This window comes from Bos mutus, chromosome 10 (assembly GCF_027580195.1).
Source record: "Bos mutus isolate GX-2022 chromosome 10, NWIPB_WYAK_1.1, whole genome shotgun sequence".
Classification (NCBI taxonomy): domain Eukaryota; kingdom Metazoa; phylum Chordata; class Mammalia; order Artiodactyla; family Bovidae; genus Bos; species Bos mutus.
The window spans coordinates 31,582,630-31,596,317 of NC_091626.1; the positions used below are offsets into that span (position 1 = coordinate 31,582,630).

Here is a 13,688-nt window from a genome sequence, read left to right on the forward strand (position 1 = left end):
TGAAACGAGTCACTGAGGACCCCCTTTGGAAGAACCAGTCCAGCCCTCCTTTAATGAACAATTGTAGAGTTTAGATTATATCCCTGTTCAAGGCAACACCACCCATAGAGTCACAATCCTAAAACTCTTAGAACGACACAAAACACACTGCACTGCAGGTATACACACTAATATATCCCCAGTCTTCCATGAGCCAGTGCTCTAGGACTGATGCCATCTAACGAAAGCAGGCGAAGCACTGCTCAAGCTAACAGGCACTACAGTAAGGAGTCCAGTCTTCATTTTTGCTTACCCCACAGATTACGTGTTTATAAGCCAGACTAAATAATTTTTTTCAGTGCCTAAGCCCATGGATTTATTCTGTTTCCCGTGGCTATATGAATTCATAAAATCCTTCAGATACGGGTCCTAGTTCTCCCAGAGCAAACAGAAGGGAGGGAGTAGCTTGGGTAAGAAGGATGCACCTACTACATTCCAGGCTGTTTCATGTATATTATCTTCTCTGACCTTCAAAGAACTATTACCTCTACTTTATGGAGAAAAAGAGTTGAAGTTAAAACAGATTAGACAATTTTCCCAAGGTCACATGGCTATGAAGTGGCAGAGAAAGGGTTCAAATCCAGAACACGGTTACTGGAACTGAGACATCTGCTTATTTCTTATTTCTGCCTGGGAGGTGGGGCTTTCATGTTTCACACTTTGTTAGTGATCAGGGTTTTAAATGTCTGATAAACTCTAAGTCTATGCATAAAGTTGGCCATTTGGGCATAAACCCTTCAGGCTTTGAGAACCTTCAAGAAGAGTACGCTACAGGAGGCTTCCTAAAGGCCAAGACAAAATGCCACTGGTCGTATCTGTACAGGGAAAAATATAAACTCTCTTGGGACCCCATGATGGGTCTCACAACAGTTCCTACAATGGCAACCTGACATCTGAACTTAGGGAGAGGAGATGAATGTCAGTTGCAGCTGATTTGCTTTGAGGTCATGATCAGGGAGTAAAAGCTTCACCAAAGACAGTTTCTTGGTGGCTGTGTGTGTGTATACCAGGCCTCCAATGATAATTTAGCTACAATTTAACAAGTCCCTGAAGCTGACTGCACTCTGGATAATGAGTTCACTCTGAATAATGGGCAGGAGCTTGGAGTTGAGACATAAGTGCCTGGGCCACCCGCTCCGTGTATTCCCAGCGGTGACCAGCTCGTGTAAAGGTAGCTACGAAACACTCACATAGTGCAGAGGGTAATAAGAGCTCTTCTCATAACTTCTTCTCCCAGGAGAATCTTTCTAAGACACGTGAAAACCTCTAGTTTTAAAAGACTGAAGCTATACTCTCCTAGAAGTAGGAGGCAGGTACTGTGGCCCTCCCCAGATGTCTGAGGGACTCAAGAGGGCGCTGGGGTTGCCCTAACACACGATGTAGAAGGTTCAGAGCAGGAAGAAGGAAAGGCAGGAGGAAGGGAGCCGAGACCGAGAGCAGATGTTCACCCCCTGCACTCTCTCCTAACAGTGCTGGGCGATCCAACAACTGCATCTGAAGCTTTGTTACACGACTGTCAGCCCAGAGCTCAAGGTAGGAACTGCTAGCTCTTCACACAGACAAACGTCCCTGAAACCAGCACGTCTGAGCAGTCACATCCCAGGGCCCTGGGGCCTGAGGGGAAGACAGATTACCAAGTACTTACTAGTAAGCTCTTCAAGTTCAAGGAGCGCTCCTTCTTGAGGATGACCAGCGCAGCCAGGCCACAGAACGTGTAGCCGCCATGGGCTTCCATTCCTGGTACCCCGCCAATCCCACCTTCCCAATTCTGACACCTGGGGGGAGGTCGAGAAAACCCGACTGAGTGTCAACCAGTGAGCACCCTGGATGGCAAAGAGTGAAGTGGCTCAGCTTAGGGCATACACTGCTGCAACTATATTCAGTATCTTGTGATAAACTATAATGGAAAAGAATATAAAAAGAATATATATATATAAAACAGAATATTTATATTTATATATATATATAATGGAATTAATTTGCTGTACACCTGAAACACAACTTATAAATCAACTCTTCTAATTCTATTTTAAAAATTGAAACTATGAATGGAAACATGCCAGCTAATTAACTTTTAGAAATGTCTTTTCCTCCGCCTGCAATGTGGGAAACCTGGGTTTGATCCCTGGGTTGGGAAGATCCCCTGGAGAAGGGAACGGCTACCCACTTCAGTATTCCGGCCTGGAGAATTCCATGGACTGTATAATCCATGGGGTTGCAAAGAGTTGGACACAACTGAGTGACTTTCACGCTTTCCTCAAAAAAATAAAGGAAACATAGTCTACTAATGAACAAACATAGAACCTCAAATCATTACTTTTTGGAAAGAGTTATAAAATCATATGTTTGCTGTGATAACCATCAGGTTAAAATAAAATTGAAAAATAATTGCTAATGATGGTTATCTTTTAATACAAATCTACTGCTGATACCTTTCCTCTTCATTTTTCTGTGTTTTCAAAAAGCTTCCAGAATGAACATATATACCTTTATAGCTATCCAAAGTAAATTTATTTCTCCAAATTACAAATTCCTATATTTTCAAATTATTACTATAATAATTATTATTGGGATTATAAGATAATTAGATAATGTAAGATAATATAGAAAATATGACTGTATTTTCTAGTCATAAAAACTTAATACTCTTTGGCCCAGCAATATTAGGGTCATTTCTAGGAATTAAAGGGATTCCCTGATAGCTCAGTTGGTAAAGAACTCACCTGCAATGCAGGAGACCCAGGTTTGATCCTTGGGTTGGGAGGATGCCCTGGAGAAGGGAAAGGCTACCCACTCCAGTATCCTGGCCTAGAGAATTCCATGGACTGTATAGTCCATGGGGGAGCAAAGAGTCAGACATGACTGAGTGACTTTCACTTTCCCTTTCTAGGAATTAATTCTACAAAGTAAGTATAAATGTGTTCAAAGATCAGATTATAAGAATGTTTATTGTATCCCCATTTATAATAGTGAAATGTTAGAAACTCAATAGTAAGGGACTGGTTATATAAATTATGATGTATCCATATAACAGAATACTATATAGTCATTTAAAATGATATTACAGAAGTATACTTTAAAATGTTCCAAATACATTACATGAAAAAGTCATAAAATGATAATGTACTGCATGATTTTTCTGGAATTCTGGAAAGATAAGAAACATGAGTGGTTGGTGACTTTAGATTTTCTTTTTGCATGTCTTAATAAACCTGTTTTATCTGTGATATAAAGAAATTTTGCTTCCTGTATATTTTCATATAACATAGAACTTTACTTCCAATGATCTACAGATATGTATATAGAGTCACATTCCCTGCAGGTGTATCTGCCTCACAAATCCTCACAGGTGTACAGGTCAATGAGCACTTAATCCAACTTCCGGATGGAAGAAAAGGGAATCTGTAGTACTTCTTGTCTTCCAGGCACCTCTCATTAAAGGAGAGGCCTTGGGAATTCAGAGGCCTTTTTCAGAGAGGCCTGATAACCTCAGATATGCAGATGACACCACCCTTATGGCAGAAAGCAAAGAACTAAAGAGCTTCCTGATGAAAGTGAAAGAGGAGAGTGAAAAAGTTGGCTTAACACTTAACATTCAGAAAACTAAGATCATGGCATCTGGTCCCATCACTTCATGGCAAATAGATGGGGAAACAGTGGAAACAGTGACAGACTTATTTTGGGGGGCTCCAAAATCACTGCAGATGGTGACTGCAGCCATGAAATTAAAAGACACGTACTCCTTGGAAGAAAAGTTATGATCAACCTAGCTGCTAAGTCGCTTCAGTCGTGTCCGACTCTGTGCGATCCCATAGACGGCAGCCCAACAGGCTCCCCCGTCCCTGGGATTCTCCAGGCAAGAACACTGGAGTGGGCTGCCATTTCCTTCTCCAATGCATGAAAGGGAAAAGTGAAAGTGAAGTCGCTCAGTCGTGTCCGACTCTTAGCGACCCCATGGACTGCAGCCTACCAGGCTCTTCCGTCCATGGGATTTTTCCAAGCAAGAGTACTGGAGTGGGGTGCCACTGCCTTCTCCGATGATCAACCTAGACAGCATATTAAAAAGCAGAGACATTACTTAGCCAAAGGTCCATCTAGTCAAAGCTATGGTTTTTCCAGTAGTCATGTATAGATGTGAGAGTTGGACTATAAAGAAAGCTGAATGCTGAAGAATTGATGCTCTTGAACTGTGGTGTTGAAGAAGGCTCTTGAAAGTCCTCTGGACTGCAAGGAGATCCAACCAGTCCATCCTAAAGGAAATCAGTTCTAAACATTCGTTGGAAGGACTGATATTGAAGCTAAAACTCCAATACTATGGTCATCTGATGCGAAAAGCTGAATCATTTGAAAAGACCCTGATGCTTGGAAAGATGAAAGGCAGGAGGAGAAGGGGACGACAGACGATGAGATGGTTGGATGGCATCACCGACTCAATGAACATAAGTTTGAGTAAATTCCGGGAGCTGGTGATGGACAGGGAAGCCTGGTGTGCTGCAGTTCATGGGGTCGCAAAGGGTCGGACATGAGTGAGCAACTGAATTGAACTAAACTGAGGCTCAGAGAGTTCACTGCAGAGTCAAAAACTGGCTGCTGCCCCCTGAATAGCTTCTTCAGCATCCTCCATCTCTCAACCCCATGGCCAACCAAAGACACACAATCCAAATTTTCTTTCCAATGCATCTGGCTTCTTGGAGCATATGAACAGCTCAAGTTTGAAAGGTCTGATGAGTGAAGAATATGCAAGGGACCTCTTAATTTTTTTTTCTTAACTTTTCTTAACTCAGCTTTAAAACACACACACACACACACAATATGCATTTATTTACACATTCCACTTTCCATCCCTTTGTTTTCACATGCGTGAGAGCAATTTAGCAAAATTCTTTGGGAGTTTCTTCTAGCTAAATATAATGGATTGAAAAGAGCCCAGTAAAATGAAAGTAAAGGAATTTTTAAAAAGGATAAATCCATAAGGATAAGGAGAATAGGAGAGGATATGAATACAGACAGGAAATAACAAAATCGTGAAAGCTGGAAAAGGATGAAGATAAGAAGTAACTGACTTAATAGAGCCGAGAAACCTACACCAGCCCTGGGAGGAAAGGAGGGCTGAAGCAACAGAAAGCAAGGTGATGTTCTCCAATGACAAGTTGAGCGATGTAAGCTACCCCTAAAATGGGAAGGTTTTTAACTGAGTTGACTGGTGGTAAATTGATAAAGAGACTCAGTTAGACCTCCAGGTACCCAGCAGATGGGAGGTTGCAGGGGCTTAATCAAGAAGTGTGAATTCCAGGATTTCCAGCACAGCTGAGAGCAGGCGGAGGTATTGTACTGAGCAGGAGGATTCAGTGGAAGTCTATGACCTGAGCAAAAGCACTCCCAACCCCTTTCTCTACTGTTGCTGTTGTTTAGTCACTATGTCGTGTCTGACTCTTTGCAACCCCATGAACTGTAGCCTGCCAGGCTCCTCCATCCATGGGATTTTCCAGGCAAGAATACTGGAGTGGGTTGCCATTTCCTTCTCCAGAGGATCTTCTTGACCCAGGGATCAAACCTGCATCTCCTGCATTGGAAGGTGGATTCTTTACTGCTCAGCCACCAGATAAGCCCCCTTCCCCTATTAAGAGTTCACAAAGTTGGCTGCCAGCTTCATACCATAACCAGGAATCTGGAAGGTTCTCCACAGAAAAATCCTATGGATACTGATATATGAGAATTCCCCATGAATGGCTGGATTCCAGGCCACTCTGGCAAACATAGCTCTCCATCAGCTTTCTAGCACCTGACTCTTAAATATGAACATCAAACATTTAAGCAAAGGCTCTTACGTGAAAGAGAGTTTTATGTAAACATGACATAGAAATAAAACAAATAAAAATAAATTGGAAGAAATAACATAAGGAGCAGAAGTAAACTTTCTAAACACTGCAAGGACAAAATATCCCTGAAACAAGAACAAGAGAGTACATAAAAAAGAAGTATCCGTTTTTTATATAAATGGAGATTAAAAGTAAGCTTTGAAAAATTTTACATAGAATTACAGAAATAAAAACTCAATAGAAGGATTAGAAGATAAAAGGTAAGGGAACCTCTTAGTAAGTACGGAAGTAAAGTACACGCAATTCTAGACTGAAGATACCTGCTGAGTACCCAGCACCATGAACAACAACAAAAAATCCTATTATGGCTCAACATCATGAATTTTCCAAACAGCAAGAATAAGAGAAATAAGACAGAAACAGACAATGGATTGGGAATACAGTGGACTGGGAGGCAGTAACGCACAGAGGATATTATAACAAGTTTTACCACTTAAATACCTTTGTATTTCAGCTTAATATCAAATTCAATATCCCATCATTTGACACTTATGGAGACTATGACATGGAGAAGTTAAACAACTTAACCAGGGCCACTAAGCTAATAAATGACAAAACTGGGCTTCAAACCCAGGCAGTCAGAATCCTGCAAATATTAATAACTACATGCTCTGGACAAAACACACTAAAACTACTTCCTGAAGTCTCAGCAAACAAAAAAGGTGAGGATTTGAAAGTTGGAACAGTCAGTCCCTCCTCTCCCCCATTCCTCCCTTTTCTTTTTTTCTGATTTGCCCTGAGGATGGCTACAGTTGCCCAACAGTGGCAAGCAGGTCAGTGGAAGGCAGCTGAAACTGAAAGCCCCATATTTCTGGCAAGAAGAACCAGAATGACAGAAATTGATGAGGAATCCCAGAAAGAGGCGAGTCAGAGAAGGAAAATACCAAATTCCATGTTTAAACTTCGCTCAAGTTTCTACCTGATCCTGGATCATGTCTGCACTGGACCAGCTGAAAGCAGTTTCTAACCAAGAACTGAGCCAAAAGCTGGGCCCTGCCCACTGCAATCAGCTCACCAAGATGACTGAAGAAAAAGATCAGCACTCTTTAAAGCGATCTAACGACTCCAATTTCTACAACATAACATCACAACATCCAGTGATGTGAGCTAAGTCATTTCAGTCACGTCTAACTCTTTGCAACCCTATGGAACACAGCCCACCAGGCTCCTCTATCCACGAGATACTCCAAGCCAGATTAGTGGAGTGGGTTGCCATTTCCTCCTCCAGGGCGTCTTCCTGACCCAGGGATTGAACCCATGTGTCTTATGTCTCCTGCATTGGCAAGTGGGTTCTTTACCACTCGTGCCACCTGGAAGCCATAATGTCCAGGGTACAAGCCAAACACCACGTGACACAGGCACTCAGGAAAAGGTGGCATGTCAACTCCAAGAGAGCCAGATGTTGAAATTTCCAGGCAAGAATTTTAAAACAGATATTATAATTTTATATTTATCTTTATGAAGAAAAATATACGTGTAATGAATGAAAAAATGGGAAATCTCAACTGAGAAACAGAAGGTATAAAAAAGAACCAAACCCAGGCCGTCTAGCTCAAAAGGTTATATTCTCAATGTTTAAACGAGAGCTCCCTTACTATTAAGTATTACATACCAAGTCCTCAGTAAAGGTTGGCCATCATTATGACCAGCCTTTTTAACAATGACGCTGGACTCCATAAGATAATGGAGCAAGGCTTAAAAAATCTGAAGGAATACAATTTATAGTTTTCAATTTAGAAGTCTCTAACCAAATAAACTAGCCATCAAGTGTGAGACTAGAATAAAAATAATTGCAAAATCTTAAAAATCTATCTCCCAAGTTCTCTTCTTTGGGATCTGTTGAAATAAGTGATTCATTCAAATGAGAAAGTAAACCAGGAGAAAGGAGGACTGGGGCTTTAACAAAGCAGAGAAGTGAAAGGAAGCTTCCGGATGCCTGCTGTGCAGCAAGCTGAGATCAATATTTCCAGACTGAAGCAGGAGGGCAGAGGCCCAGGGGTAGATGACTCAAAACACAAGGGCACACACATGTACACAAACACACACACAAAAGAGAACTGATATATCACCTGAACTGTTTGGCCATATTGAGAGTAACTTTATAGCTCTGGCAGAAAATGTGGGAATTAGGAGGTAATGATTAATTCCAGAGGGAAAATAAGTCATACAAAAAAAGTAAATATGATCATAGTATATCATTTCGTTTAGCTGAAAATTGTATTTTCATAGCAGTAAGTACTACTTTGATAAAAACTAAGATATAAAAAATAAAACAATACAGCTTGGATATAATTCCTCAATAGTACAGATAAGCCTACTATACCTTTTTTTTTTTAAATTATGAAATAATTGGAAGGATCCAGGAAAGTATAGCAAGTAATATATAGAACATATGTGTATCTAACACCAACCTTTGATTTAGCCATATGCATTTCAGGTTTCTTTTTTTAAAATTTTAAACAAAGTTACAGATACAACTGAAGTCTCCTGAGTACAAGTGTGCCTGTGTGCATGCTAAGTCACTTCAGTCGTGTTCAACTCTTTGCGACCCTACAAACTGTAGCCCACCAGGCTCCTCTGTCCATGGGCTTTTCCAGGCCAGAACACTGGAGTGGGTTGCTGTGCCCTCCTCTAGGGGATCTTCCCGATCCAGGGATTGAACCTGAGTCTCCTGGCAGGTGGGTTCCTTACCCCTAGCGCCATCTAGGAAGCCCAAGTAGAAGTGCAGGCTTTCTGTAATTTTGTTTGCTTTCTTCCCAGAAGTAACTACCATCCTAAACCTGGTGCTTATTCTTTCCAGCATGTTTTTATATTACTACATGTGATTCTTCCCATAAACAATACAGAACTGTTTTGCATGTTTTCAAATTTCCAGTCAATGTGTTAACCTGCATGTTTTCTTTAACATTCTTTTTTTTTTACACTAGTTTAACACTATTAAACACAATACTGTTCTGAGATTCACCCATATTGATATATGTAGCTTTAGTTCATTCATTTTCATTGCTATATTATATTCCAATGTGACTACATCACAACTCATTTATCCATCTCGTGTTTATGAACATTTAATCCGTTTCTAGCTTTATTTACTATTACAAATGAGTCCTATGTCAGTCTCTCTCATGCATGTGTGTGAGTTTCTGGAGGAGTGGAATTTTGGGGTCATCAGCAAGGACGTTTTTGAGACATTTCCAAATTTCTCTTCAAACTGGTTTAAATCCATTTAGACTCTGACTAATACTGTTTACCCAGAGTTTTGATCCTTGCCAATCACATAAAGAAAACTGGAAAAAAGAAAACTTTCAATTTTTGAAATGTAAAATGTACTTTTGAAATGTAAAATCTTTCAACCATAACATGTCTCTTATAATTTTACATTCCCTTCTGGTTCTTCTGCACTTCCTTTATTTTTCAGAAGTCTTGACCGCCTGCTGTCTAAGAAATGGGACAAGTCCCAGCATCTCTCACCTTGCGATCCATTCAGCAGTGCCCTCAAACAGGTCTGGGGTGATGATGTTGGTCAACGAAGCTACCGAGGCAGCACAGTATGCACTTCTGGAAGGACAGAAATAGACGGGCAAGGGTCACACTCTCAGGAAGAGCTCAGACAAGGCTCACTGAACTTCTTGGGCGGATTGCTCTCTGCCTCATAAGCTGTAATCACCACCTGTCCTCACTCCTGGTCTCCAACCAGGAGCTCCGACATTCCATTTGGATCAAGTTCCTCACAGCATGGTCTCAGAGAAAGAACATGACATTCTATTCTCCCTACCTCCACACAGTCAAATCTACACCAGACAAAATAACAGCCATATCAATTTATGTCAACAGTGAATTCAGCTCTTCTAAAGACCTACAATGCCTCCCAAAATTCCATGCTGCCATTCAGGTATTTCTGAGATGCTCATTCATTCAGCTGTCAATACTGTTCTTAGATCCAGGACTTGCCATGTTTATGGCATGGACACATTAAAGGTTAACCATATTTCTTTCAAACAGACAACCTCCAAAGCAGGCTGCCAGACCATATGGCTGCATAGACCAAGCAAGAGGGACCAGAATAGATGAGCTACTCAGATCCATCCCTTAGACTTCTAGAGCGAGAAAAGAGTTTTGATTTCAAGCACCCCTCCAGTACACGCACACGCGTGCACGAGCACGCACACACACACACACACACACTTTAAATAGAAAAAAGAACATATTCTACTTGATTTGGAATAATTATTGCCATTCCATCCTGCCAGCCCTAATTCTTCTCAGGACACATTTTATTTCAGCTTCTCCCTCTATTATAGAATACATCTACAAACTGTCTCTTCTTTTCCACTATGGGCTTCCCAGGTGGCGCTAGTGGTAAAGAACCCGCCTGACAATGCAGAAGATGCAACAGACGCAGGTTCGATCCCTGGGTAGGGAAGATCTCCTGAAATAGGAAATGGCAGCCCAATCCAGCATTCTTGCCTGGAGAATCCCATGGACAGAGGAGCCTGGCAGGCTACAATTCATGGGATTGCAATGAGTCAGACACAACTGAAGTGACTTAGCACATGGTCTTTTCAAACATCCAACATCTCAGCTTCATTTTATGTTGAAGACAAAACTGTTTGTTCTAATTTTCTTTCAAGATCCTTTATCTAAGGGCTCCTAAGGAATATAAAAGAGGAGAGAGAAGAGTCTGGCTCCCATATTGTTTAATACGGACATAATACTGAGTCAAGCACACTGAAGCATTCCAGTGAGCTGCAGGTATTATTCTCCTCCCAGCATTTTAATCAGCCTGCTCACACTGGCCGAAGGCACAGCAGAGGCTGAGTTAAACCAGCAGGCATCAGAAGCATGCAAGAGTCCTTTCTGCCAAGTGTTATCATCCACCGTAAGCTAACTTCGAAAGTCTGACCTAACTCCTCTCGGGTCTTGAGTCTCACAAAGGGCTTCAAAAGTACTTGCTCTTGAATGTGAATATAACCTCTGAGGGAGGGAGGTAGTCAGCAGTGTGGTCTGTTTCATAAATGGAAGACCTGAGACCTGCTGCCAGATCTCACACCGAGACAATGAGTGAGCAAAACACACTTTTCTTGAGCATCAGCTTCCTCTGTCCCTCTGTCCAGTCGTCATACCTCTCAAATTCGTCAGCTGCCCTCTAGCCTCCTGCTGTCACCCAAATCCAAGTCATCCTTAATCTGGGTCAGTTTCCTGTCCAGTCTTCCTTCCTCCAGCCCTGAAACCAGAGGATTTTCACTAAAACACTATAATGCATTCACTTGTTCCTTTCAGTCGCTAAGTCGTGTCTTTGTGACCCCATGAGCTGTAGCCTGCCAGGCTCCTCTGTCCATGGAATTCTCCAGGCAAGAATACTGGAGTGGATTGCCATTTCCTTCTCCATGGGATCTTCCCGACACAGGGATCAGACACAGGGATCGAACCCAGGTCTCCTGCATTGGCAGGAGCTGAGCCACCTGGAAAGCCCAATGTATTCCCCATAGAACTTCTAACAAAACACAAATCAGATCATGTCACTCCCTAAAACTTGCCAGTGGCTTCCCACTACCCTTAAAATAAACTCCAGACTTCTCAAGGAGACTGCAGTGCTCCTCGGACTATTCCCAGCCTGGCCAGCCAACTTCATTCTCTGCCTGCACCCCTCTGCACTTCAGCAACACTGACCTCCTCCTTCCCCAAACACACTCTACACTCTGTCGCCAAAACTTTTGCAAACTCTGGGTCCCTATCTTCCCACTACCCTCCCAGAATACTCCAGGTTATATAATCTAGATTAGGAGGTCAGGAATAAATAATTGCTCCTTTCTTAAGAACTGAGGGGAAAGACGGTGCTGGCTACAAGTTGACTTGGATTAGCGGCTGTCCATGGGAGCTGTGAATGTCTGAGTAAGCTCATCTTAGAAACGAGGACTTGGGACAGGCCTGAAATATCAAAAGAGGTTGGTTCTAACCCAGAAGAAGACAGGCTAGCCTCCAGATGTCCCTGTCAACTGCTGCTTCTCTTCAGGTCAAATCCACCTGGCAGCATTCAGGAGAAACTGCTGATGCTCCAGGGCAAAGACAATTAAAGGAAAATCAAGTGAAAAGCGATGGAACTGGGGCACGAGAAACCATGCTGACCAGGGGAACAGGACGCAGCCTGCCAGGTTACATCCATCGTTCGCATCTTTAATCTTCTGCAAATGTAAAGCATGGCTCACATGGCAGGATGTTACCAGAGGAAGCATATGGTTGAAGAGCTCTTCAGAAACAAACCTATTTTATTGGAGGAGCTTCCTAGCATTTGTCTGGCAGATATGAATAAGAACACAGAAGGAAACCCGCACCGGAATGAATAAGTTAAGAGAATAATCATATCTGAAAAAGGTAAGCAATGAAATGCCAAACCGATCTTGCCAGTTTTTGCCTGCTTTCACCTATAATCTCAGGAAACCTTAAAAAGCTACATTTGGAGTATCTGCAGAACAGGATGAAAATGTAGTGACCAAGAGGGGAAAAACATTCTTTAAATTTTTTTCTAAAGATGTCAACACAATACTGCTTCTCTTCAATAGTTATATTGGCTTCACTGGCATTGTGATCAGTTGCTAAGCTGCGTCCGATTCTTTCAGACTCCACAGACTATAGCTCACCAGGCTCCTCTGTCCATGGAATGTTCCAGGCAAGAATACTAGAATGAGTTTCCATTTCCTCCTCCAGAGGATCTTCCCGACCCAGGGATCGAACCCACATCTCCTGCATTGGCAGGTGGGTTCTTTACGAATGAGCCACCCGGGGAGCCCTCACTGGCATATGCAGTGCTAAAAAACAAAACAAGAGGCCCCAAAAGGAGTCCCTTATGCTAAACTCCACATCACCAAACCAAGACTTCATTATGGTTTCCGCTCTCCCAGAAATGGGATCTTTAACCAGTCAGTCAGGAACCACCTCATCAGCGCTAGTGAGATGCTCTGCTGGTTGACCCCTGCCGTCCCCTCAAGGAAAGTGGCCTTGCAACAGCCAACCCACTCTTTAAGCGCCTGATGTCACTTCCTTGTCCCTGCTCCCTTCTGCCTATAGAAGTCTCTCACTGTGCACAGCTCTCCTTGGGCTTCCTTCCTATCTGTGGGATGGAATGCTGCCCTATTCGAATCAATTTTTGCTCAAATTAGTTCATAAAGTTTTTAACATGCCCCTGTTTATCTTTTAACAACAGATACTGGGGTATTACGACATAATAAGAAACATATATTTGGTCTTTTCGGCACAGAGATCATAAAACTAGTGGAATTTCCTGAGTAATGGGGTGAGAGTCCTGTAATTCATAACAAGCCCCAGCAGGTGACTCCTGGAGGATGGGGGCTGGCTGCCAGAGGAACCAACCATGGGATCAGAGGGTTGGAACTTTCTGTCCCACTCCCCAGAAGACTGAGTTAGTCACCAATGGCCTATCAGTTAATCAATCGTGCCTACATAATGGAACCTCCATTAAAACACTCTGGATGAAGAAGTTCAGGGAGCTTTTGGGGGGATGCACCCAAGTGCCTGTCAGGAGGGTGTCACACCCCAACATCACGGGAACAGAAGTTCTTAGACTCTGGACCTTTCCAGCCCTCATTCTATATGTATGCCCCTTCATGCGGCTGTTCATTTGTGTCTTTATGATATCCTTTATAATAAATGGTATTAGAAAAATGTTCTCTGAGTTCTCTGAGCTGTCCTGAAAAATTACTGAACTGAGAAGGAGGTCATGGGGACCCCCGATTTACAAATCAGGCAGAATTG

At 42.4% G+C, this 13,688-nt stretch overlaps 1 protein-coding gene across 2 annotated transcripts in view; it reads right to left on the reverse strand.

Annotated features, from left to right (window-relative positions):
* FNTB (farnesyltransferase, CAAX box, subunit beta) overlaps positions 1-13,688 on the reverse strand; it is an 80,492-nt gene that overhangs the window by 13,282 nt on the left and 53,522 nt on the right. For both annotated transcript variants that reach the window (XR_011465611.1, XM_005909765.2), the window contains exons 7-8: positions 9,390-9,476; positions 1,685-1,814 (exon numbers count right to left, since the gene is read on the reverse strand). Coding sequence is in view for 1 of the 2 variants with exons in the window: in XM_005909765.2 (XP_005909827.1) it covers positions 1,685-1,814; positions 9,390-9,476 (217 nt within the window). In the remaining variant the exon portion in view is untranslated. The remainder of the gene's footprint in view (positions 1-1,684; positions 1,815-9,389; positions 9,477-13,688) is intronic.